Here is a 24,890-nt window from a genome sequence, read left to right on the forward strand (position 1 = left end):
AGCTGGGTGACAAAAATAATATTTTTTTTTTCTTTGAGAGTCTAATCACTTCTTGACTACTTATCGACATTTTTTACTGTCCCCGAAAAAAATACACAAGAATGTCAGCTGTCAATCATCATTAAACATGATGTAAAACCTTGTTTTTAACCTTGTTTAACTAATGAAAATGAAGCTTTTCAGAAAAAAAGAGGACTTGAATACAAGGCAGCCAAATGATATCTTCAAATCACCACAACAATCAGATGTGTGGAACATTTCTACAAGGTGTATTCATTTTTAAAGTTTGACATCAGCCCATCTGAAATGACTGGAGAGCTGGATTTTTTAACCTATACTGCAGCCAGCCACCAGGGGGAGCAGCTTTTGTGGCAACCTCATTTTGAGCCAAGCAACATGACATCCATTTTTTTACAGTACTTCTCCTTGTGTAAAGGACTTCTGATGAATTTTGCTCTCACCTCTTGGACCCGTGAATATTCTCTGTAACCATCGTTTGAGGAAAAAGTCTGCCTCACATTGTCTAAAACTGATCTTAATGAAACTTTAGTGGTATTACAGTAAAAAAAAACATTTTTTTTCATATGCTTCTAGGACCAGTGAGAAGCTGCAGACAGCGTGTGGGAGCCCCTCCACTGCCGACCTCTGTGACCGGTGTTTGTTCTGCATGTGCGCCCTAGATACGGCTGTGGGTGAGTGTCCTGAACGGGACTTTTAAAGACTGATAAGAATATATTAAAGATGAGAATGAAGATACTTACTGGGTGAAGTAAGACTTTCACTTCCAGCTGAGGTGGAGTCTCAAGTGACTGACTGTCTGCACATGTGTGAGACGATGGTTTTAACCCCTTTTAGTAAACAGTACGATACTGAAGTTGGGTGTCTTCTTTAAACTATGCCTTTCTTTATTTCTTTATAACCTTCATTAGATGGGTTGTGAGGAGTTTGAAAGTGATCTTTAAAAATTCTCCCTTTTAGATATATGCCTGATCCTAATCCACACTTCAAAATGAGATTATCTGCACCAATATTACTGGTTACAGTTTGTTTTAAATTGCTACTTCGTAGCTTCCAGTTCGGGTCGACAAGGACCCGATTGATTTACAGCACGTCCAGGTCTCTATGGCAACACCATGTTGAAGTTTAGTAGAGAGAAGAGATGAAACACAAAAATCTGTGTTTTTCTCTGCTGAAAATGATTTCTGTGATTAATTTTGTAGTGATGGTGGACACTGGAGCCTAACTGTCAGACAGAAAAAGGACAGAAGAGCAGAAGAAAGATAAAGAGGAGAGTGATACTGCATGAGCTAAAGGCTAATTAGCCTTTAGCTTGAGCTGTATCACTCTAACACAGGAGCTAAACTGTTTGTTAGCACCCACATTCCAACCCACAGTCAGCAGTTATTCTGCAGTGGTCTGTTCAAACTTGAGAGTCTATCAATAAAATGAAGAGTGAGGTTATGTTAGCTCTGCTTGGTAGATGAGTGGTAGGACATAACCAGGATTTAATAACGTTACACATTACAGACACATCTTAGAGCACCGGACTGTCAGCTGTGCTAAATATAAATGGCTACTAAAGTACTTACAATTAGCCTACAGATACGTCGGAGCACCGGGCTGACGATAGCACTACATATTAGCACTACACACGTTTCAAACTGTAGCACTACGTAACTGTACTGATAAATACCTTACCTCAGCGCGTTGTATCCAGTAAAAAGTTGTCTTGAACAAAGAAAATTTGTTTTGATTGGATCTCCATTTAATTCAAAACAAACACATGCCTGGTTAAAAGTTATTTATGACAGTGTGCAGAAACTCCGGGCCACAAGATGGCGAGGGAGTGCAATTTAAACAGATCCTCCTCATAGCATCTTTAAAGCTGCTGAACAGATCCAGAAACCCACCTCACACAATGATTTCTGGATTTTACATTTCATTTTTAGATAGATGTCGATGACTGACTGAGTTTCTCCTGTTCCCTCCTCTTTTCAGAGAGCGCTTCAGCCTTTAACATGACGCTGATCTCAGAGCAGCTCTCTCAGATTAAACCTTCTGCTGAACTCGGCAAGCAAACCCCAGGTGAGTGATACTCTCAGTCAGCTCAGAGTTCATAGTGTATCATAATTTTGAGTTTCCAGATGTTAATAAAGATCTGTTTCCTGTCACTCTGTTATCAGACGCTCCCCCCGGACAGTGCTGCTCCTCTGGAGGAGGAGAGGATTGTGGGAGAGCAGCGGGTGGTGGAGGCTGCTGTTCTTCAGCAAAGTGAGTGCTCAGTTGTTTATTCTCATCATGTTTAATCTGATGTTAGCGTCTAATAAGGGACTTTAAACAACAAATAGCCACACAGGCACGTCTGTGAGTGTACTCCAGCTCCATCATTAGTCCAGAGCTGGAGAGCTGGAGCTGATTCCAGCTCTCTTTGAGTGAGAACAGGGTTCATCCTGTGCAGGTTACAGGCCAGTCACAGGGCTGACTCATAGGGTCCTTCTCAGTCCACCAACACCCCTCTTTGTGTTAAAGGATAAGTTCAGTTTATACAGCTTTTTCATTGTTTATAGAATGAAGTAGAAAAAAATACTCACCCAGAAGGCTTTCCTGATCCAAGCAGTGCTTCGGGAGATATTTAGATCCAAAATTGTGCTGCAGACGTCCGTATAATGGGATCCATAAGGGCATAGACAGCGCCGCTCCTAAAACTGCATTAATCGTTCAAAAACTTGTGTTTTTCACCAATATTCCATCATGGTCCGCTCCGGGTTAGTCCTCTGCTGCAGTCTGTGTCACTCCAGACAGCGCTGTGTGGCTGTAATGGCTGTAATGGCCTCTGAACTGACAAAGACTTTGTTTACGTTTGCCCCTCAAAGAAATGAGCCAGCTCTCTAGAGAGTACCGCGCATGCCACAGAGTACTATGTTTGCCTCTCCGTGCATGCCTTTTAATATCTTGAAATAAGACTTCTTCTGGACCTGTCAAGTGAATTTGGTTCATGTAAAGTTTGATTAGCACAAGCTCTCGCCTAGATTCCAGTTTTTGCGCTCAATGCTAAGAGTGGGGAGCTTAGATGTGTGTCAGCTCTTCTCTAAAAGTGTAATGAGTCCTGCTTGAATTTAAGCAAAATACATGCAAACATCATTATGGATTAAAAATTGTGAGGAATAGAGGCTGATTTTATACAGGTCAGACTGAGTGTTTCCTGATCAGAGTAAGTCTGTGTGACTGTTTCGTTTCAGTGTACCACAGACTCCTGATCTGAGGAGTCTGCTGTGTTACAGCTGTCAGCGGACCACCAAAGACATGGTGAGTGACAAACACTGGATGTCCTGACTGGGTGTTGTTTTTACAACAGCAAATGACGACTCAATCCAAATTTTAATATGTTTCTTTTTTTGCAAAACGTTGAGGTTGTTTTTGTTTACATCCAGGCCTCAGTGGATCGTCTCCCGCTCTACATCCTGTCAGAGGCTCAGAAGAGACAAAGGAGGTGCTTCAGTCTTCTCAGCACTTCTCACCATTGGATTCAAAACACAACACAATCTGCAGTTTTCTGACTTTTCACTGCTCTGACCTGTGATGTGGTTTGTTTGTAGGTCTCAGATGAGAGAGGAGATCAGCGAGTTCCTGCTGGATGATGGAGATTAGAAGGAGTCTCATAAAAACTGACGTGAAGCTCAGGATTTACCTCAAGCCATCAACTCCTAAAACTATGTCAGAATGTGCTTTTATCTGTGTACAGCTTTTGAATAAAGATGTTCATAACATCAGTGATTGGATCTGGTGATTGTCATATCAGAGGAAGAATGGAAAAAAATGTGAATGTACCAGTGGAAATGTACCAGTTCTCTATATTGTAAGGAGTTTGACTGGAAATGTCTAATGAGGTATTTCATTCCACCCTACCAGAAATCTCTTTATTCTAGCAACTCTGCAACCTCAAATCCCACGCCAGGTCTGAGTTCGTGTACGCAAGTTTCATGTCAGTGCATAGCGCGGTGCAGCGAGGGAAATCTGTCTGGGCAGGAGAATTATTAGATCATATGAGGGCAAAACATTTTCAGAAATAAAAACTGATGTTCTTAGATTAATATTTAGATCCTTGAATCAGATTTGACACCAAGAATGTTTCTTACATTTCACTCTTCTTCACCAATAAAATACTTTGCTATGAAAGCAGCGTGAGCTGTCAGCTGATTTCTCCGTTTAAAAAATGTTTCCTTTATTGGTTTACTTAAAAAAAAAAAAAAAGAAATAGAGAGGCGGTTATCAGTTTTGAATACACTCCCATGGCCGTAATAAAGTCTCCGCAGAGACCACTCAGAGGACTCCGGATCAAACTTTAAGCCTGGGTTTTTTTCAGGAAGCTGTATTGATTACAGGATTCACTGATTATTGTTTCACATCGCACAAAATTATATGAAAGTAAACTGTGTGTGAAAAAGTGACTAGCTATTAACAGAAGATGTTCATTTACATGAGATCACAACCTATGTGCTCATCTCGTGGTATGAATAATCATAAAACTCTGGTCTACCTGTGCGTAACTGCGCACGATCAACACACTTCAGCTCCACTCCCTCCTCAGTCTGTGACAGGTTCTGGAGTCTGCAGCTTCTTTCAGAGCTCAAACACATCTTTAAAAGACAACTTTCTATGTTTCTGGACCTGAATGGAAACAATTAGTAATATTGTGGTTTCTAATAGTCAGACATCAAGGATTAATTCATCAAGGTATAAAGGAAGGCTGTTTAAAATAAATGTTTAAAACTCTGCTGTATTTTACTTTGTCACATCCAAACTGCTGAGTCACTGCAATGATTTCCTTGCAGGTGTGTTTTTTGCTGATTCGCTTTACTTTTCCGTCTGCCAAACAAAACGGCGTCCTTTCTACCTCTGTTGCTATGGCGTTGTAGATTGCCAGCATGGAGTAGTTACCTTTTTCCCGTAATTCGTCCCTCCATGTCGTAAATTCCGTGGGTCTTGCCAGCTGAACCATGAATATTTAGGGCTGATGTGTTATGTAAATGACGTTTGTTTTTAGCCGCCTCATTTATCAACAGCTGATCAGACGTACGCCGTAGTTGACCCTTGTACGCACGTTTCATAAATCACACGTGAACGTTACCGTATGACCGTTTTTATACCCAGATCTGCACCAATTCCCACGCAAGATTGATAAATGAACGCCAATATGTGTATTTAGAAAGTAAGACCTTGTTTTTTTTGTCTTATGCCCTAAGAGTTTAAAAAAAGTTAACCTGGGTTAACTACATAAAGCCTCTCCCGCCAGACTTTATCATTTTTTTCTAATTTTTTGGTTTTCCTGTTAAAGCCATGATCTTTCCCCACCTTTGTTTCCTTTCTTCCTTTTTTGTTCTTGTGTCTTTAAAGTTAAAAAAAGGAAACACATAATGTGGAATTTAAGACAAACAAATGTAAGTGTTTGTTACAAGTGTCAATAAAAAGTTAATTTAAAAAAATAAAGTGACATTAAAAATTAACAAATGCTTTCTTCAGCCAAACACAGCAAGCTGTGCAGCTTTCCTCCAGTGTAACCTCTGGTGTAGTATGTGAATAAAAGATGAGGTCTGTGGTTGGAGAGGGAAAGTGCAGCTTTATTGAAAAGATATTATTGATAGACAAACATTACTGAAGGTTTACACTTTGTACACACACGTATTTACAGGATGATAATTCACAATGAATATGACTGTGTTTGTATGTGGGGTCAGTTTGTTCAGTTTTTACTGATGTTAGCAGCAGGAAGGGTGGATTTGTCCAAGTCGTCAAAGTAAGGGTGAGTCATGGCCTCGCGGGCAGAAACTCTCTTTGGAGGATTGTAGGTTAGCATTTTCTGCACGAGACAAACAGAAAGAGGGAGACTTTAAAACAGCAGCACTCAAAGAACCTGAAGCCTTGATTCTCTTGTCCTGAAGACAAATCTTGTTGCTGTTTTCAAACTATGTTGCAGGTCAGAGGATGTAAATCTGATCATGGTTATCATCAAAGTAAGAAATAACTCACTGCCAGTAGATCCAGGCCGTTGGTGTCCAGGTTTCTCACCATCGATGAGAGGCTGCCAGCTTTCCATTTAGGGAAGGTGTTTTTATAGTCAGGCAGACTTTCTACATCAGGCCACACGTCATTGTTCGGGGTTCCCAGAGTCCTGAGGAGAGCAGGGAAAGAGAGAAGGGTTCAAAGAAGGGATCACTGGAAACAAAGACATCCTTTAGAGAAAGGATCTTCACCACTTGAAGCAACATTCAAACCTTCTGGAAACATCCACATTAAGAAGAGTGGAGCTCCTCATTACTAAGTCATTTTGCAAACTTTTATTTCTATTTAAGTGGTTTTCAGGTTTTTGAACAGACCGTTTTACTTAAACTGTTGTTTTCAATAGACTCCTCAAGTTTTTGTCTCATTCACATTTCTTCTTGCATTCTGAAACTCTTTTTAAAACTTTTTTAGGATCCAGCATTGAATTTTTTTAACTGATCTTAAAATTAAAATCAGGTGTGTAAATATGTCTATATTCAGGTATATAATCAATCAATTAGCACATGGTGGAAAGTTTATTTTTTTCAGTCGCACAGTTCAAGAAGTCAGTCTCTAATACTCCATAGATTAAGTTCACACAGAGTGAAATATTTCAAGCATGTATTTATTTTATTTGTGATGATCAACGGGACGGATTCTTGTGTAAATATCAAATGTGTCTACCTACATGGTTTCAGGTTCTGGACCTCCCCAGCTCAGTCCTGGTGGCGGCTCCAGCAGCAGCAGATCAACCTGCCAGTGCGTACAAAGCAGCCGTGGATGACTTCATTCAGAGCGCCAGCAGTATCTGTTTGTCGCCAGCAGAGCAGGACCAAACATTACAGCCTGATGTTCAGGAGTCACGCACACCTGCCCTGCAGCAGCTGATGGGCTCAGTGAAGACTCTGACGGCTAAAGAAGACCTGCTGAGCACTTTAAGGTCAGACCGAGGAGCAGTGCTCTGTCTCACTGCTCTGCTGTAGTTCAGCAGTGTGCTCAAAGTGCTGTCGAAGTTTTTGTATTTCTTACTTTCAGTCCTCCCTGACTCCTCTGTGTGTTCTCAGGCAGCATCTGCTGGTGCACACAGCTCGAGCTGAGGGCTACAGCAAACTGATGCTTGGAGACAGCTGCACCAGACTGGCTGTTAAACTGCTCACCAGCGTGTCACTGGGCAGAGGAGCACAGCTTGCTCAGGACACGGTGCGTGAAGAGTGAAGAAACGCTGAATCTACTGAAAGAAGAAAAAGAAAAAATAATTCTGATTTTATTTCAAACCAGATTGTGTTCACCCGCCGTTTTAATCAGGATGGAAATTAAACTTCTTCCTGATTTTGTGTGTGCACGCTTGTTTTTGCAGGGTTTCTCAGACTCCAGGTATGGTGACATCACGTTGGTGAGGCCAATGAGGGACTACTCATCAAAGGAAATAGCTTACTACAACCACATGTTCAACGTGCCGTCTGTTTTCATTCCCGGCCTGGAAACCAAGGTAAGGACCTCCTTTTTAGTTTGAAATGTTCAAGTTCAGCTCAGTAAAGCACTTTTAAAGGTCCCATATCATGCTCCTTTTCTGCAGTTTAATGTGGATCATTGATGTCTTCATGAAATGGTAGTAACATGTTTTGGTCCAAAAAGCCAATAAATCAAGCACAGCAGCATTGTTTCCAGGCTCTCATAGCCCCTCTGTTCAGAACGCTCTGATTTAGTGGGCGTGGCCTTCATATGTAAATGAGCCACTGCTGATACCGCCCCGCTCTTCAGCGTCACTGAGAGCGGCGCCAAGAGCTCCAAGTGCACAATGTTTAGAAAACATCGAAGCTCGTTTACCCTAACATTACAGGCTAAAACAACAGGCTAACCCCAGCTAAAGTTAGCATCCTGAAGCTAACACAGAGACAGGGGGGACACTGAGTAAAAGTTCTTACATCTGCTCCACAGCACACAGCATTTAAAATACTCACATTTCCAGGGTCTGAGGTTTGTTGGTGGATGGTTGGTAATGCGCCTGGATTCAGGACCAGTCTAGTCTCTAGCCCTCTGTTGTACTGTCCAAAGTTGGAAAAGCAGTCGTCCGTGAAGTGACTAGCACACACATGCACAGTTTTACTGAGTGTAGCTGGCACATTTCCTTGATAAATGAACTCTAGACACTTAGTCTTGTCTTCTTCTGAGATGGGAAGCTTGAGCATGGAACTATGTGGCTGTTAACAGCCAAGAACAAAGCAGTGATGGCTCTTCAACTTTGGCATTCTCCTCCCTGCCGCTGGAGAGGAGTGGGCACGGAGGGGGTTTGGGGGTATATGCTCCAGGTGACCAGTCAGGTCAGACTTGCTCCTGATTGGTCAAAAAAGGGAATCACTGACGTCAGCAAATCCCCAAAATCCAAACAGCTCGTTTTAGGTCAGGATTTTACATTCACAAGCACTACTTAGTACAGGTTTTTTCATTGCTCCTATTTCAACATGTGTACATCCCTCAGTGTGTGTTTGTGTGTGTGTGTGTGTGTGTGTGTGTGTGTGTGTGTGTGTGTGTGTGTGTGTGTGTGTGTGTGTGTGTGTGTGTGTGTGTGTGTGTGTCTGACCCACAGATGTCAGACAAAGCCAGTATCCAGCGTCTGACTGAGAGCTTCGTCACCAGACTGCAGGCAGACTTCCCTCATACTGTCAGCGCCATCTACAGGTCAGTAGTGTGCTCCTCCTCCCCTTGCTCTTCAGACAGCTGTAGATCCTCTCATCTCACATCAAGAAAACAGCCATCTCATCAGATTTTTAGACAACAGGGTTTTGTCTTTAGGGCCACCTATCAAACCTTGACCGTGTACATCCTGAATTTGTTAAATGGTATGATGAAAGCTTCCTCTACGGTGGCTGGTAGGTGTCACCCGATTTGCAAAAGCAGCAACGCGAATGTAAAAGCCTCAGCACAACAGAAGTTAAGAGGACAGTTATCCTAACATGGAAAAGTTGTGAAAGTAAGTAAATTATTTTCTTCTTTTTTCTATCTTCAGTTATGATAAATAGAGCTCATGCTAACGTTATTGATCCATAAAGCTAAACATAAGATGACATATTTTTCTGGTAAATAAAGTACTATGACTGATATTACAAGGTGAGACCCCTACAAAGTTTTATTTGTCATAGATGACTCTAAAGAAAATCATTTACTTACTTTGGCAACTTCTCTGTGTCCGTTGGGATAACTAACCTTTTTAACTTCTGTTGTGTTTGCTCTTACATTCATGTTGTGGCTTTTGCAAGTCATCTGACACTCACTGGCCGCTATATTCCTCCACTTAAATCTGTTAAAAACAAAAGAAATTATCACAAAACTAGTGTTGACCCCTTGTTCAACTCCAATCTGTAGTTCAGTGAAAACACAGACAGAATTGTCAAGGGAGCAAACCTGAGAATTTATCTGCTGTGGAAACTCAACACATTCAGTGTCAACAAATATATTTTATGTACATTTTATGAAAGTTCTATTGAGAGTTTTCAACTATTGATGTGTTATTTATTTCCTTTACTGTATCTCATGTATACATTTTTCTACTGTGGTGTTGACTGTAAAATTAAACTGCCATTCTGGTACTAATAAAGTATTCTGAATAGTGCTGTCAGGCGATTAAAAAAACTAATCTAATTAATTACAGTATTTGTAATTAATTAATCTAATTAATCACATTTTAATCTCATATCTGCTTAAGGTCCCAAAATAAAGAATATGAATTCCAGGACATTAAAATTACATTAAAATACATTACAAAACATGTAAAAATAAGGTGGGAATATGTACAACACATTTTAGGTACCCTGAGGCATAAAGAACACATGAAAAAAGTGTAATGGTTCTATCTTTACAAAATCTACACAGTCTTGCACCTAAGATAAGCTGATTTGATTTTTAGGATGGTTTTTGCATCTGTCACATTTTTACTCGATGTGGACTCAATTTTCACTGCAATATGAACTTCTTTACTTCTATGAGGTCAGGAGAACCAGGGCTAAAGGCTAAAAACTGTGAGGAACTATGTACAAAACACTTTATTTAAGTCTTGGATCAAAGAAAAGTGAAGTAGTTTCAGTTTAACATGCTCTGAACACACAAACTGTTGCTGATTGGTGCAGAGCAGCCCCAAGCTGAAACAGAACGCCAGGAAGATGAAAGGAACTTTTCAAAGAATTCTTTAGATTTAAATACGGGAAAAATATAGATCATCATTTACAGAATTGGGCTAGAGCAAACGGATGATTTTCTGCAGATTTTCAAAAATGACGTGTGAATAAACGAGATGTGGCCGACAGTCTCACAAAAATGACACTCGCTTCCCCCCGGTTTAAAGCATGTTGCCGACGTCACGTGTGATACATTCAGGGACCATCGGAAATTTGAGAATCTGATGAGAACACTACTTTTTTACAGCTTTTGAATAGGACAAACGGTTTATAAATGCCAGACATTTGAAAATAAGTGCATCTTTGAACCCCCCCCACGGTTTTAGGATCCAGATTAATCTGCGTTGATTTTTATAAAGCGTTAATTTGCTGTGTAATTGATTAATCTAATTAACGCATTAAAATGACAGCCCTAATTCTGAATGTAAAGTAGGAAATACAGGTACATCTGGTGAACTATTTTGAACTCTGATGTTTCACCACCATAGACTGTATATAGAATGGACAGCGTGGCTCTATCATTTCCCATTGTACGGTTTTGAAGCCAAAATTCCCCCGTCACAGACGAAGCCATTGGCAGCCGCTGTGCAGCCAGAGTCTGTGCAGCAGAGACTGTGAGGGATTCTGGGAGAATCTGAGTGGAGCTGGGTGACAAAAATGATATATTTTTTTTCTTTGAGAGTCTAATCACTTCTTCACTACTTATCGACATTTTTTACTGTCCCCGAAAAAAATACACAAGAACGTCAGCTGTCAATCATCATTAAACATGATGTAAAACCTCGTTTTTAACCTTGTTTAACTAATGAAAATGAAGCTTTTCAGAAAAAAGAGGACTTGAATACAAGGCAGCCAAATGATATCTTCAAATCACCACAACAATCAGATGTGTGGAACATTTCTACAAGGTGTATTCATTTTTAAAGTTTGACATCAGCCCATCTGAAATGACTGGAGAGCTGGATTTTTTAACCTATACTACAGCCAGCCACCAGGGGGAGCAGCTTTTGTGGCAACCTCATTTTGAGCCAAGCAACATGACATCCATTTTTTTACAGTACTTCTCCTTGTGTAAAGGACTTCTGATGAATTTTGCTCTCACCTCTTGGACCCGTGAATATTCTCTGTAACCATCGTTTGAGGAAAAAGTCTGCCTCACATTGTCTAAAACTGATCTACATGAAACTTTAGTGGTATTACAGTAAAAAAACCCAATTTTTTTCAAATGCTTCTAGAACCAGTGAGAAGCTGCAGACAGCGTGTGGGAGCCCCTCCACTGCCGACCTCTGTGACCGGTGTTTGTTCTGCATGTGCGCCCTAGATACGGCTGTGGGTGAGTGTCCTAAGCGGGACTTTTAAAGACTGATAAGAATATATTAAAGATGAGAATGAAGTTACTTACTGGGTGAAGTAAGACTTTCACTTCCAGCTGAGGTGGAGTCTCAAGTGACTGACTGTCTGCACATGTGTGAGACGATGGTTTTAACCCCTTTTAGTAAACAGTACGATACTGAAGTTGGGTGTCTTCTTTAAACTATGCCTTTCTTTATTTCTTTATAACCTTCATTAGATGGGTTGTGAGGAGTTTGAAAGTGATCTTTAAAAATTCTCCCTTTTAGATATATGCCTGATCCTAATCCACACTTCAAAATGAGATTATCTGCACCAATATTACTGGTTACAGTTTGTTTTAAATTGCTACTTCGTAGCTTCCAGTTCGGGTCGACAAGGACCCGATTGATTTACAGCACGTCCAGGTCTCTATGGCAACACCATGTTGAAGTTTAGTAGAGAGAAGAGATGAAACACAAAAATCTGTGTTTTTCTCTGCTGAAAATGATTTCTGTGATTAATTTTGTAGTGATGGTGGACACTGGAGCCTAACTGTCAGACAGAAAAAGGACAGAAGAGCAGAAGAAAGATAAAGAGGAGAGTGATACTGCATGAGCTAAAGGCTAATTAGCCTTTAGCTTGAGCTGTATCACTCTAACACAGGAGCTAAACTGTTTGTTAGCACCCACATTCCAACCCACAGTCAGCAGTTATTCTGCAGTGGTCTGTTCAAACTTGAGAGTCTATCAATAAAATGAAGAGTGAGGTTATGTTAGCTCTGCTTGGTAGATGAGTGGTAGGACATAACCAGGATTTAATAACGTTACACATTACAGACACATCTTAGAGCACCGGACTGTCAGCTGTGCTAAATATAAATGGCTACTAAAGTACTTACAATTAGCCTACAGATACGTCGGAGCACCGGGCTGACGATAGCACTACATATTAGCACTACACACGTTTCAAACTGTAGCACTACGTAACTGTACTGATAAATACCTTACCTCAGCGCGTTGTATCCAGTAAAAAGTTGTCTTGAACAAAGAAAATTTGTTTTGATTGGATCTCCATTTAATTCAAAACAAACACATGCCTGGTTAAAAGTTATTTATGACAGTGTGCAGAAACTCCGGGCCACAAGGTGGCGAGGGAGTGCAATTTAAACAGATCCTCCTCATAGCATCTTTAAAGCTGCTGAACAGATCCAGAAACCCACCTCACACAATGATTTCTGGATTTTACATTTCATTTTTAGATAGATGTCGATGACTGACTGAGTTTCTCCTGTTCCCTCCTCTTTTCAGAGAGCGCTTCAGCCTTTAACATGACGCTGATCTCAGAGCAGCTCTCTCAGATTAAACCTTCTGCTGAACTCGGCAAGCAAACCCCAGGTGAGTGATACTCTCAGTCAGCTCAGAGTTCATAGTGTATCATAATTTTGAGTTTCCAGATGTTAATAAAGATCTGTTTCCTGTCACTCTGTTATCAGACGCTCCCCCCGGACAGTGCTGCTCCTCTGGAGGAGGAGAGGATTGTGGGAGAGCAGCGGGTGGTGGAGGCTGCTGTTCTTCAGCAAAGTGAGTGCTCAGTTGTTTATTCTCATCATGTTTAATCTGATGTTAGCGTCTAATTAGGGACTTTAAACAACAAATAGCCACACAGGCACGTCTGTGAGTGTACTCCAGCTCCATCATTAGTCCAGAGCTGGAGAGCTGGAGCTGATTCCAGCTTTCTTTGAGTGAGAACAGGGTTCATCCTGTGCAGGTTACAGGCCAGTCACAGGGCTGACTCATAGGGTCCTTCTCAGTCCACCAACACCCCTCTTTGTGTTAAAGGATAAGTTCAGTTTATACAGCTTTTTCATTGTTTATAGAATGAAGTAGAAAAAAATACTCACCCAGAAGGCTTTCCTGATCCAAGCAGTGCTTCGGGAGATATTTAGATCCAAAATTGTGCTGCAGACGTCCGTATAATGGGATCCATAAGGGCATAGACAGCGCCGCTCCTAAAACTGCATTAATCGCCCAAAAACTTGTGTTTTTCACCAATATTCCATCATGGTCCGCTCCGGGTTAGTCCTCTGCTGCAGTCTGTGTCACTCCAGACAGCGCTGTGTGGCTGTAATGGCTGTAATGGCCTCTGAACTGACAAAGACTTTGTTTACGTTTGCCCCTCAAAGAAATGAGCCAGCTCTCTAGAGAGTACCGCGCATGCCACAGAGTACTATGTTTGCCTCTCCGTGCATGCCTTTTAATATCTTGAAATAAGACTTCTTCTGGACCTGTCAAGTGAATTTGGTTCATGTAAAGTTTGATTAGCACAAGCTCTCGCCTAGATTCCAGTTTTTGCGCTCAATGCTAAGAGTGGGGAGCTTGGAGGTGTGTCGACTCTTCTCTAAAAGTGTAATGAGTCCTGCTTGAATTTAAGCAAAATACATGCAAACATCATTATGGATTAAACATTGTGAGGAATAGAGGCTGATTTTACACAGGTCAGACTGAGTGTTTCCTGATCAGAGTAAGTCTGTGTGACTGTTTCGTTTCAGGGCACCACAGACTCCTGATCTGAGGAGTCTGCTGTGTTACAGCTGTCAGCGGACCACCAAAGACATGGTGAGTGACAAACACTGGATGTCCTGACTGGGTGTTGTTTTTACAACAGCAAATGACAACTCAATCCAAATTTTAATATGTTTCTTTTTTGCAAAACGTTGAGGTTGTTTTTGTTTACATCCAGGCCTCAGTGGATCGTCTCCCGCTCTACATCCTGTCAGAGGCTCAGAAGAGACAAAGGAGGTGCTTCAGTCTTCTCAGCACTTCTCACCATTGGATTCAAAACACAACACAATCTGCAGTTTTCTGACTTTTCACTGCTCTGACCTGTGATGTGGTTTGTTCGTAGGTCTCAGATGAGAGAGGAGATCAGCGAGTTCCTGCTGGATGATGGAGATTAGAAGGAGTCTCATAAAAACTGACGTGAAGCTCAGGATTTACCTCAAGCCATCAACTCCTAAAACTATGTCAGAATGTGCTTTTATCTGTGTACAGCTTTTGAATAAAGATGTTCATAACATCAGTGATTGGATCTGGTGATTGTCATATCAGAGGAAGAATGGAAAAAAATGTGAATGTACCAGTGGAAATGTACCAGTTCTCTAGTAAGGAGTTTGACTGGAAATGTCTAATGAGGTATTTCATTCCACCCTACCAGAAATCTCTTTATTCTAGCAACTCTGCAACCTCAAATCCCACACCAGGTCTGAGTTCGTGTACGCAAGTTTCATGTCAGTGGGGAGCGCGGTGCAGCGAGGGAAATCTGTCTGTGGAGGAGAATTTTTAGATCATATGAGGGCAAAACATTTTCAGAAATAAAAACTGATGTTCTTAGATTAATATTTAGATCCTTGAATCAGATTTGACACCAAGAATGTTTCTTACATTTCACTCTTCTTCACCAATAAAATACTTTGCTATGAAAGAGCAGCCCAAGCTGTCAGCTGATTTCTCAGTTTAAAAAAATGTTTCCTTTATTGGTTTACTTAAAAAAAAAGAAAAGAAATAGAGAGGCGGTTATCAGTTTTGAATACACTCCCATGTCCGTAATAAAGTCTCCGCAGAGAACATTCAGAGGACGCTGGATCAAACTTTAAGCCTGGGTTTTTTTAAGGAAGCTGTATTGATTACAGGATTCACTGATTTTTGTTTCACATCGCACAAAATTATATGAAAGTAAACTGTGTGTGAAAAAGTGACTAGCTATTAACAGAAGATGTTCATTTACATGAGATCACAACCTATGTGCTCATCTCGTGGCATGAATAATCATAAAACTCTGGTCTACCTGTGCGTAACTGCGCACGATCAACACACTTCAGCTCCACTCCCTCCTCAGTCTGTGACAGGTTCTGGAGTCTGCAGCTTCTTTCAGAGCTCAAACACATCTTTAAAAGACAACTTTCTATGTTTCTGGACCTGAATGGAAACAATTAGTAATATTGTGGTTTCTAATAGTCAGACATCAAGGATTAATTCATCAAGGTATAAAGGAAGGCTGTTTAAATTAAATGTTTAAAACTCTGCTGTATTTTACTTTGTCACATCCAAACTGCTGAATCACTGCAATGATTTCCTTGCAGGTGAGTTTTTTTCTGATTCCCTCTACTTTTCCGACTGCCAAACAAAACGGCGTCCTTTCTACCTCTGTTACTATGGCGTTGTAGATTGCCAGCATGGAGTAGTTACCTTTTTCCCGTAATGCATCCCTCCATGTCGTAAATTCCATGCGTCTTGCCAGCTGAACCATGAATATTTAGCGATGATGTGTTATGTAAATGACGTTTTTTTTAGCCGCCTCATTTATCAACAGCTGATCAGACGTACGCCGTAGTTGACCCTTGTACGCACGTTTCATAAATCACACGTGAACGTTACCGTATGACCGTTTTTATACCCAGATCTGCACCAATTCCCACGCAAGATTGATAAATGAACGCCAATATGTGTATTTAGAAAGTAAGACCTTGTTTTTTTTGTCTTATGCCCTAAGAGTTTAAAAAAAGTTAACCTGGGTTAACTACATAAAGCCTCTCCCGCCAGACTTTATCATTTTTTTCTAATTTTTTGGTTTTCCTGTTAAAGCCATGATCTTTCCCCACCTTTGTTTCCTTTCTTCCTTTTTTGTTCTTGTGTCTTTAAAGTTAAAAAAAGGAAACATATAATGTGGAATTTAAGACAAACAAATGTAAGTGTTTGTTACAAGTGTCAATAAAAAGTTAATTTAAAAAAATAAAGTGACATAAAAAATTAACGAATGCTTTCTTCAGCCAAACACAGCAAGCTGTGCAGCTTTCCTCCAGTGTAACCTCTGGTGTAGTATGTGAATAAAAGATGAGGTCTGTGGTTGGAGAGGGAAAGTGCAGCTTTATTGAAAAGATATTATTGATAGACAAACATTACTGAAGGTTTACACTTTGTACACACACGTATTTACAGGATGATAATTCACAATGAATATGACTGTGTTTGTATGTGGGGTCAGTTTGTTCAGTTTTTACTGATGTTAGCAGCAGGAAGGGTGGATTTGTCCAAGTCGTCAAAGTAAGGGTGAGTCATGGCCTCGCGGGCAGAAACTCTCTTTGGAGGATTGTAGGTTAGCATTTTCTGCAGGAGACAAACAGAAAGAGGGAGACCTTAAAACAGCAGCACTCAAAGAACCTGAAGCCTTGATTCTCTTGTCCTGAAGACAAATCTTGTTGCTGTTTTCAAACTATGTTGCAGGTCAGAGGATGTAAATCTGATCATGGTTATCATCAAAGTAAGAAATAACTCACTGCCAGTAGATCCAGGCCGTTGGTGTCCAGGTTTCTCACCATCGATGAGAGGCTGCCAGCTTTCCATTTAGGGAAGGTGTTTTTATAGTCAGGCAGACTTTCTACATCAGGCCACACGTCATTGTTCGGGGTTCCCAGAGTCCTGAGGAGAGCAGGGAAAGAAAGAAGGGTTCAGAGAAGGAATCACTGGAAACAAAGACATCCTTTAGAGAAAAGCATTTAACTCACAATTAAATAACAAATTTTTCTCTTTTCTATCAACTTTTTAAAGGCAAGGGATATGAAGTCAATTTAATTTGGAACATAGGAGTGGAAAATATGGTACATTTTTTATTTTAATTTACTTTGAAAAATATCTGACTGTGTTTTAAACTCTCTTTTCAAGTTTCTTACTGAAATTTGACTTTTCCTCTTTTGGAGTGACATTTGAACACATCATGACAGCTTTGTGTTGAGATTTTTTGACTCAGCCTTGAGCACATCCTAAAGTGATACTCCGGGATGGAACAAGTTGGGTCCTATCACAAGGTTTAGGGCAGAAACTACCCCTACAGCAGTTATTTTGTGCAGCAGAAGCCCAGAGCGCAAACACCCCCTCCCTGCTCCTCTGCCAGTTTCCTCTGCACTCAGACGGGGCCATTTTTTACTTGACCAAAAACACAAATAAACGGACTCCCACCGAAAAAATCTGATATCGGTCTGCATTCAGGCTTTATTTAGAGAATTTTCAGCGCGTTACTTTCACACAAAAACACCGCTAAATAAGGCTCTAGTTCTCATCGTGTTGTAAACGGCGCCACCTCCGCTGCAGAGCCACAACTGGCTATGAGGCGCTCGCTGCTTAGTGTATCAGTCCACGCGCCCGGCGTGCCAGATATAAACAAACGCAGGTAGTCTGCCAGGACGAACAGACACGATGAGAACTAGAGCCTTATTTAGCGGTGTTTTTGTGTGAAAGTAACGCGCTGAAAATTCTCTAAATAAAGCGTGAATGCAGACTGATATTAGATTTTTTCGGTGGGAGTCCGTCTATTTGTGTTTCTGGTCAAGTAAAATATGGCCCCGTCTGAGTGCAGAGGAAACCGGCAGAGGAGCAGGGAGGGGGTGTTAGGTGCGAGCGCTCTGGGCTTCTGCTGCACAAAAACACTGCTGTAGGGATAATTTCTGCCCTAAACCTTGTGATAGGACCCAACTTGTTCCATCCCGCAGTATCACTTTAAAGTAACTCTGGGTCACCTCTTGAATTGGCTAACTTGCCTCTGGTTGATTTTAAGACTGACTTCCACATGTGATGGCTTCAAGCAGAGTTTGTGTGTGGCTGCAACGGCTGCTTCGAGAGGAGAACTATTCCACAGCAGGGAAAGTTTTTCAACCTCTTACAGTACAAGGTATTATATTCATCCAAACTTTACACTTCTTCATCAGAGTCTGTCTGAACACAGCTTTTAATTTCATTTAATAACTTTATTACACAGCCTTTGCTTGCTTGTGCATCAGTGAGTTGATTTAATGGACATGGATTGACCCAAGCTGAGGCAAAAAGCTAAAATAACCCTGCAGATCCTCTACATTCTATAGGCCAGGGTAATAACCATGTTTACAGACTGATCCAGAAAAGACAGGAGGTATCCAGTATATGAGTTTTACATAACTGGAAACACAGCTGACCTGTTAGCTATGAGACACCTGTCACCTGTAGTCAGGTTGTCTGAACGTTGGCTTAAGCTTGACAGACCAACTGGATGTTGTGAGATAATAACCAGGTGTTATTCAGTCTATGTTTGAGATAGGACATTAGGCTTTATAGCAGAATGAGAGCTCAAACTCTTTTTATGTTTGAGTTTTGAAAATGTGGAGCTATGTCTTTAACAGCACCACGTTTCAATTTTGTGATCCATTGCTCAACATGGTTTGACCTCCAGTGACCCTGCTTTCTGATTCTGCACAGGACGGTTGAGGGTCAGAACCACAGAGTGTATGGGCATTAATCCTACTTCTGGACTCCTCAGCACGGGTGCTGTAAAAAGATTAAATACGCCTTTACTCCTCATTAACATGTTATTTTTGACAGCTTTGGTATTCATCACTTTTGTCAGTAACACTTCCTGTTTTAAATTTTTTATTTACTGTTCTTGTTTCAAAGTTTTCTTCCATAAAGAAGTTTTTACACATGTTCACATTTGCACCTAAACTAAACATCTTAAAGTTTTAGAAGAGAAGGGGACCGAGCACCGAACCCTGAGGGACGCCTTGGGACAGGGGGGCAGTAGAGGAGGAACATTTGTTGATGAAAATGAATTGTTTCCTGTCACTGAGGTAAGAAGTCAGCCAAGTGAGGGCGTTGTTGGTGATGTGGAGGAGAGATTTAAGGCGGTGAGGTCCAGGAGGATGAGGGTGGATAGTCGCCAAAAGTTGGAGGAGAGGAGGAGGTCATTTGTGACTTGAAGAAGGGCAGTTTCAGTGCTGTGGTGAGTGGTGGGGGGACAGACCCTTCTCTGTCGCTGCCCCCTCCCTTTGGAACTCCCTCCTACAACACCTCCATGACACTGCTGACTCAGCCACCTTCAAAACGAAACTCAAAACTCACCTATTCCGCAAAGCTTTTAACTTAAACTAACAAACCCCGGTCCTGACCTTGCCTTTTCTTTGCACCTTTTAACTGTTTTTGTCTCATCCTCTTCAGTATTTTACTGTCGTTTCATTATTGTCTATATTTGTATCTGTTTTTAACTTGCTCTTTATCTTTGTTTATGAAAAGCGCTCTATAAATATAATGGATTATTATTATTATCATTTTATCATATCTTTAACCTGTGGAAGATTCTACAACATGCTGATTGCGTTGTCTGCTTCTTCTACCTGAAGATCCTGAAGAGCTGGTCGATCTCAGAGTCTCCATGGAACAGGGGCTTCTTGGTGGCCAGCTCTGCAAAGATGGTCCCTGTGCTCCAAACATCAACAGGAGTTGAGTATCTGGGTGAACCCAGGAGGACTTCAGGAGCCCGGTACCACAGAGTCACAACCTGGGAACACAAACAAGGCTTCCTTCAGCTCAGAGGTCGTTTTAGGAGCTTTGTGTTTGTTGGCGATGCTTTACATCTGACTGATGTGCAGCTCTACAACACATCCTCAGGTTAAAATCTGACAGATACCAACCTCATGAGTGTAGACTCTGACAGGGACACCGAAGGCCCGAGCCAGACCAAAGTCTGCCAGTTTGATGACTCCTTTGTTGTCGATCAGAAGGTTCTGGGGTTTAAGGTCCCGGTGGAGGACTCGACGGCAGTGACAGAAGTAGATGCCCTCCAGGATCTGGTAGAGGTAGCTCTGGAGAAAGATGGCAGAGAATGAAAACACACACAGAATACAATTTAACAAATTTGAGGAAATGCTGATTTCTCAACAGGTTTAGGATCTTTCATGACATCACTGCAATCTACAGGAGCAATCAGATGTTGTTCAGTTTCCCTTTGAACTATATTACAAAGTAAACAGCTGTGCACTGTGCCTAAGTAAACTGAAAGAACGTGTCACAGATTTAAACAACAGTGAGTATTTCTGGTGATGTTCTGAATCAATTTGTGAAAAAAAATGTCAGCAAAGGCTCAATTGTATTTAATATCCAAGTCTGTGTCAGAAATATTTCAAACTTTTTTTTATAACAGTTGAAACAGCTTGGGGGCGGGTTTGAGTCTGGTCTCTGGCCTGTTCTCTGCATATAATTCCCATAGACTGTATAAAACATGGACATAGTCTCGCCGACATCACCGGTTTGTTTCTGAAACGGAAAATGATGATTGATAGTGGCAAGGGCTTCGCCTACAGCCATAGGGCGCCTGTCGGTCACTTGACCCTCAGCTGTGCCTCTTATTGTGCAAGCTCGGGATCTAAATATCCTCTGAACGGCTACGTTAGAAAAAAACTCACCCCCCGTACAGTGTGTGCTGGAAGTAAAATTAGCAACTCAGACAGGAGATGTTTTTTGAACTAGGCTGTAAATACGTTAATTTCTGCTTTAAAAACAGCTTTTTTTGTCTTGGTGTGTATGTGACTTCTGCTACTTCTGGAGCCAGCCTCAAGCAAACACTACAGAAACAGCAGATTTTAGCACCTCAGCATTGTCTCATATTCTCAGACCAGAGGTTGCCGCTTGATCATTCCCCACTCTCACCCTGATTCAAACTCTATCAACTGTTCTGTCCTCTTCGATTAAAGGCATAAAAGCCCAAAAAATAAATTTTAAAAACAGCTGCGATAAAATTAGCCCTGTCACATGATCATAAATCATAATCAGACACAAGGTCAGTAAGAAGCTTCTGATTCAATCTTAGTTACCTTAACCAGCATGGGGTCCATGTACTGTCCAGAGGGGATGGTGTCCAGGTACTTTTTCAGGTCCATGGAGAGGAACTCAAAGATCAGGTAAAGACGAGACTCCTGCATCAACACATCCAGGAGTCTGGGGTAGAAACAAACACACAGAACCACTGAGTCAACTCACAGTTACTATTTAAATGTGTGCATTTCATCATAACCAATCACTCTTATGACAGGGTATATGCTAAAATCCTGAGGTTGATTTCAATACCTTTTTAAGACTTTTTCAAAAACCTTTAAAAAAGTTTTGAGACTTTATCGCAACTTTCAGTTGTTGTTGGCATCGGCTTTTTAACAGTTGTAGTTTACATTTTTACAGAAATGATGTAAGCTAAGGAGGAATAAAGCTTGAAAGAACGAATGAAACTAAAGGCAGGTTTATCGACACTCCCACAACAAGAAACAGGAGTTATTCAAGGCCAACTTGCTGAAGAAAATGAGAAATTATTTAATCATTTTTAAAATTTAGGACATGTGCTGGAGATTATGTGATTTGCTTTAATGTTGTATTTAATTTCTCTTTATGAAACTAGAAATGACGTTAATTTATAGCTGGTATTTATACCGCTCACAATCCTTATTGTTGTATTTTATTGTAACTACAGTCTTTATGTATTTTTTTTATTCTATTCTTTTTTATTTTTGTATTTTTCTACTGACTCCATCGATTTCTGCTGTTAACACAACAATTTTCCAGTTTGGGATCAATAAAGTAACTCTTTTCTTTTCTATTCTATTCTATTTTAGAACTTTATCGGCTGAATGTTTAACGTCCCAATCAGGGGACAGTTGCAAGGAGGAAAATAAAAATTCATGGATACTTTTTGGGATCAAAGCTTAAATACCTATGAAACTTAATACCTCATAAAACCACAATTAAGACTTTTACATTTTTTAAGGCCCTTAATTTTCCCAAAATTGATTTATCAACTTTTAATACTTTTTAAGACCCTGCAGACACCCTTCCACTCACATACGAGTGGTGAAGGGTTTTGCTGGACAGAGTAAACACTTTAAACGTGGTTTCTGATCAGTGTACCAAAGATTGTACATTTCTGAGTGATGCATGATGGTGTAACGCTGTCATTACTATTTTTTTTATAACCATACTCTTATTACATTAGAAATATTATGACCTCATATCATTTTTCATAGCTTGCTTCACATTTTGTGATGGCTCAACTTTTCAGGGCAGTGGGAGAGAAGCTACCCAGGGATTTCCCACAGAGTTTTAATTTTTATTTAAAAGAAAATGTCTTATTATGATAACTCTCAGCTTTTTTACACTCCTGTACTGGGCCACGTCTGAGATCCTTTCTATATCTAGTCTGTGGTGTCTATAGCGGCATCTTTACTTAAAAAGACTCAAGTCTGTACCTTCCATATTGTTGCTGCAAGTTAAATCTATGCAGAGTATGCTGTGAATGAGCATACAGAATCGTTTGTTGAATTGTCAACAAAAGTAATCTAGCACATTGTCAAGGACTGTTTCATCAGATTTTTTTGAAATGGCGCTTCAGGATAATCTTTTCATTTGATGTGTAAAAAAATGCTTTATTTTGAAGGGATGCAATGATAGAAAAAGTGGTTGATGATAATTCAGCTCCATTCTAAAGCTGGGGTTCCAAAACTTTTCAGCCAGCACCCCAAAGAATAGCCGTGCCAGAGACCAGCAACCCCCTGCCGTGGAAAAGCACGGCAGAATCTGACACAAATTAGAATTTAAATCCTATTTTGTTTACATTTCCACAAAATATAAATGAATAATGCAATTGTAAATAGTTTTTGATCTAGGAAGACATTTCCTGACCCCCACTGTCAGTGTTTTGTGCCCCCCAGGAGACACATCAGTCATACCGTACAACGTTGGGGTGCTTCAGCTCTTGAAGCAGAGAAACCTCTCTGACAGCAGTGCTGGGGACACCCTCTTCTTCACTCTCCAAACGGATCTTCTTCATAGCCACAACCTGGCCTGTGGCTTTGTGCCTGCCTTTATACACCACGCCATATGTACCTACAGGACAAAATTTAAAGAGTGATCATGGTTAGACAGAAGCAGACTTTCATATAATGTCATCATTTCAGTCCTAGCATTTACACAGTAAGTGCAGATGGTGATAAGAGAAGATTAACTTGACATTTAAATCTAGCTCTGATCATTTTAACAGAATGACGTGTAAAGCTCAGCGTAACTGACACATATGAAGACAAACCTTCTCCAATTTTCTCTATCTTCAAATAGTCTTCCATTGTAGCCTGAAAGAAAGAAAGAAATCAGTCATCAAACAATGTCTACGTCTTTTCAGTAGCTTATAAGATCGTTTCTTTACCATTGTAATGTATTTTCTGTATTTATGACACACATAATTCTCTCAGATATATAGTCTAAAATGTGACCTAAAAACTACCAAGTCGCTAACTATACAGACAATAAGTCAGAACCCTGTCCGGCGTGTCACTGACTTTTGTCTTATGTTGTATCAGATACAGTTACACTTTGAGCTGAGCTACTTACAGACGCTAAAGTTACAATGTTATCATTTCAGACTCCTGTTGACATCAAGTGTTTATCTGTGTTTTGTCAAAGAAAGTAAGGAAAGGCTGGTTGTAAACGACAAAATCATGTAGATTAGCCGTTAAAGGTGACATTTTTTTCCTCGCGAGTTAAGGTCAGCAACGTTAGCTTTGCTAGTTCCCCTACATCACTCGCTTTAACGGTTAAAAACCACAACTTCTTTGTTTCTGCCGCTTGCCCCCAGACGGAGAGGTCCAATTTGACCTTAACTGGTAAATAATTTAATCTTTCATCCCGAAGTGTATTAAATAGAGTAAGAATTACCTGTCAGTGCCTTGAGTTGACCTGTGCTCTGTGCTCACGGGCTGCCGCTGGAATGCTGACAGACTCATTTGAATCAACCGCACTGCAGCAGCGGTTCAAAATCGGACCAATGGGCTCACGCGATGCATTTTGAACAAACCAATGAGAGGCGAGGGGGCTGTCATAGTGGCTGAGCGGGAGCGGACGCGCCGGCGCAGTGTCTGTGTTTCTCAGGCAGTGACGACATTCTCCTGTACTGTTATACTATACTCAATGTCGTTCATTATGTCTAATAATACGTTTGTTTAGCTGGGCTTTAAAATTTGCTATGAAATTTTAGTTTGCAACATAACTAAGATTAACTTTATGTTTATAAAAACACAAGTTAATTTAGTCTATAAAGATTATAAACTAGATAAATGAAAATGCACTACATTAATTTCATATAACAAGTGAACGCTGTTGGTGACTGAATATGTAAAATATATGTGCATTTATTATTAAATGCGTGACTGGTTATCCAATCAGTTGGTAAAACAAGACAGGCACACAGTTACATGTTTACTCAGAGAAATGAGGTAATATGTCTGTTTCTGTTCAACTTTACAACCGGGGAAGGTTTTTTTTTTCTCTCCCTGCAAAATAAGTGCATTTCATTCCATAGACCTCCCTGGAAAGTTAAGTATGACTTTTTTTCTTTCATATTTTTAAATTTTGTTTATTTGTTTTATTTGATTGTTTATTAGTAGCGTACTACTATTATTTATTCCTATTTTTTCATTTTAAAACTTAAATTGGTTACCCAAAGTCAAGATATTCC

The 24,890-nt window shown here is 40.5% G+C and overlaps 2 protein-coding genes and 1 long non-coding RNA gene across 3 annotated transcripts; 2 read left to right on the forward strand and 1 right to left on the reverse strand.

Moving 5' to 3' along the window:
• The first annotated feature begins 3,215 nt into the window (after positions 1 to 3,215).
• Positions 3,216 to 4,114, forward strand: LOC141795632 (uncharacterized). Its single transcript, XR_012598620.1, has 3 exons — positions 3,216 to 3,306; positions 3,432 to 3,490; positions 3,597 to 4,114. It is a non-coding gene; the product is annotated as an uncharacterized LOC141795632 (long non-coding RNA).
• Positions 4,115 to 6,713: 2,599 nt separating this feature from the next.
• On the forward strand, positions 6,714 to 14,743 carry LOC141795224 (cytoplasmic tRNA 2-thiolation protein 2-like). Its single transcript, XM_074676039.1, has 10 exons — positions 6,714 to 6,979; positions 7,104 to 7,239; positions 7,397 to 7,528; positions 8,627 to 8,718; positions 11,447 to 11,544; positions 12,851 to 12,937; positions 13,036 to 13,123; positions 14,092 to 14,158; positions 14,283 to 14,341; positions 14,448 to 14,743. Exons 1-10 carry the CDS (start codon positions 6,714 to 6,716, stop codon positions 14,497 to 14,499), a joined length of 1,077 nt encoding a protein of 358 aa, XP_074532140.1. The 3' UTR covers positions 14,500 to 14,743.
• A 1,708-nt stretch (positions 14,744 to 16,451) lies between these two features.
• cdk1 (cyclin dependent kinase 1) lies at positions 16,452 to 24,184 on the reverse strand. Its single transcript, XM_074675653.1, has 8 exons — positions 24,092 to 24,184; positions 23,466 to 23,508; positions 23,110 to 23,266; positions 21,211 to 21,334; positions 20,032 to 20,202; positions 19,735 to 19,898; positions 16,876 to 17,017; positions 16,452 to 16,705 (listed from the first exon to the last, which is right to left on the reverse strand). Exons 2-8 carry the CDS (start codon positions 23,500 to 23,502, stop codon positions 16,589 to 16,591), a joined length of 912 nt encoding a protein of 303 aa, XP_074531754.1. The 5' UTR covers positions 23,503 to 23,508; positions 24,092 to 24,184; the 3' UTR covers positions 16,452 to 16,588.
• Positions 24,185 to 24,890: the final 706 nt, after the last annotated feature.

The sequence above is a fragment of the Halichoeres trimaculatus genome, unplaced genomic scaffold (assembly GCF_033239565.1).
Source record: "Halichoeres trimaculatus isolate MK-OKI-2021-1 unplaced genomic scaffold, fHalTri1.1 fHalTri1_scaffold_8, whole genome shotgun sequence".
Classification (NCBI taxonomy): domain Eukaryota; kingdom Metazoa; phylum Chordata; class Actinopteri; order Labriformes; family Labridae; genus Halichoeres; species Halichoeres trimaculatus.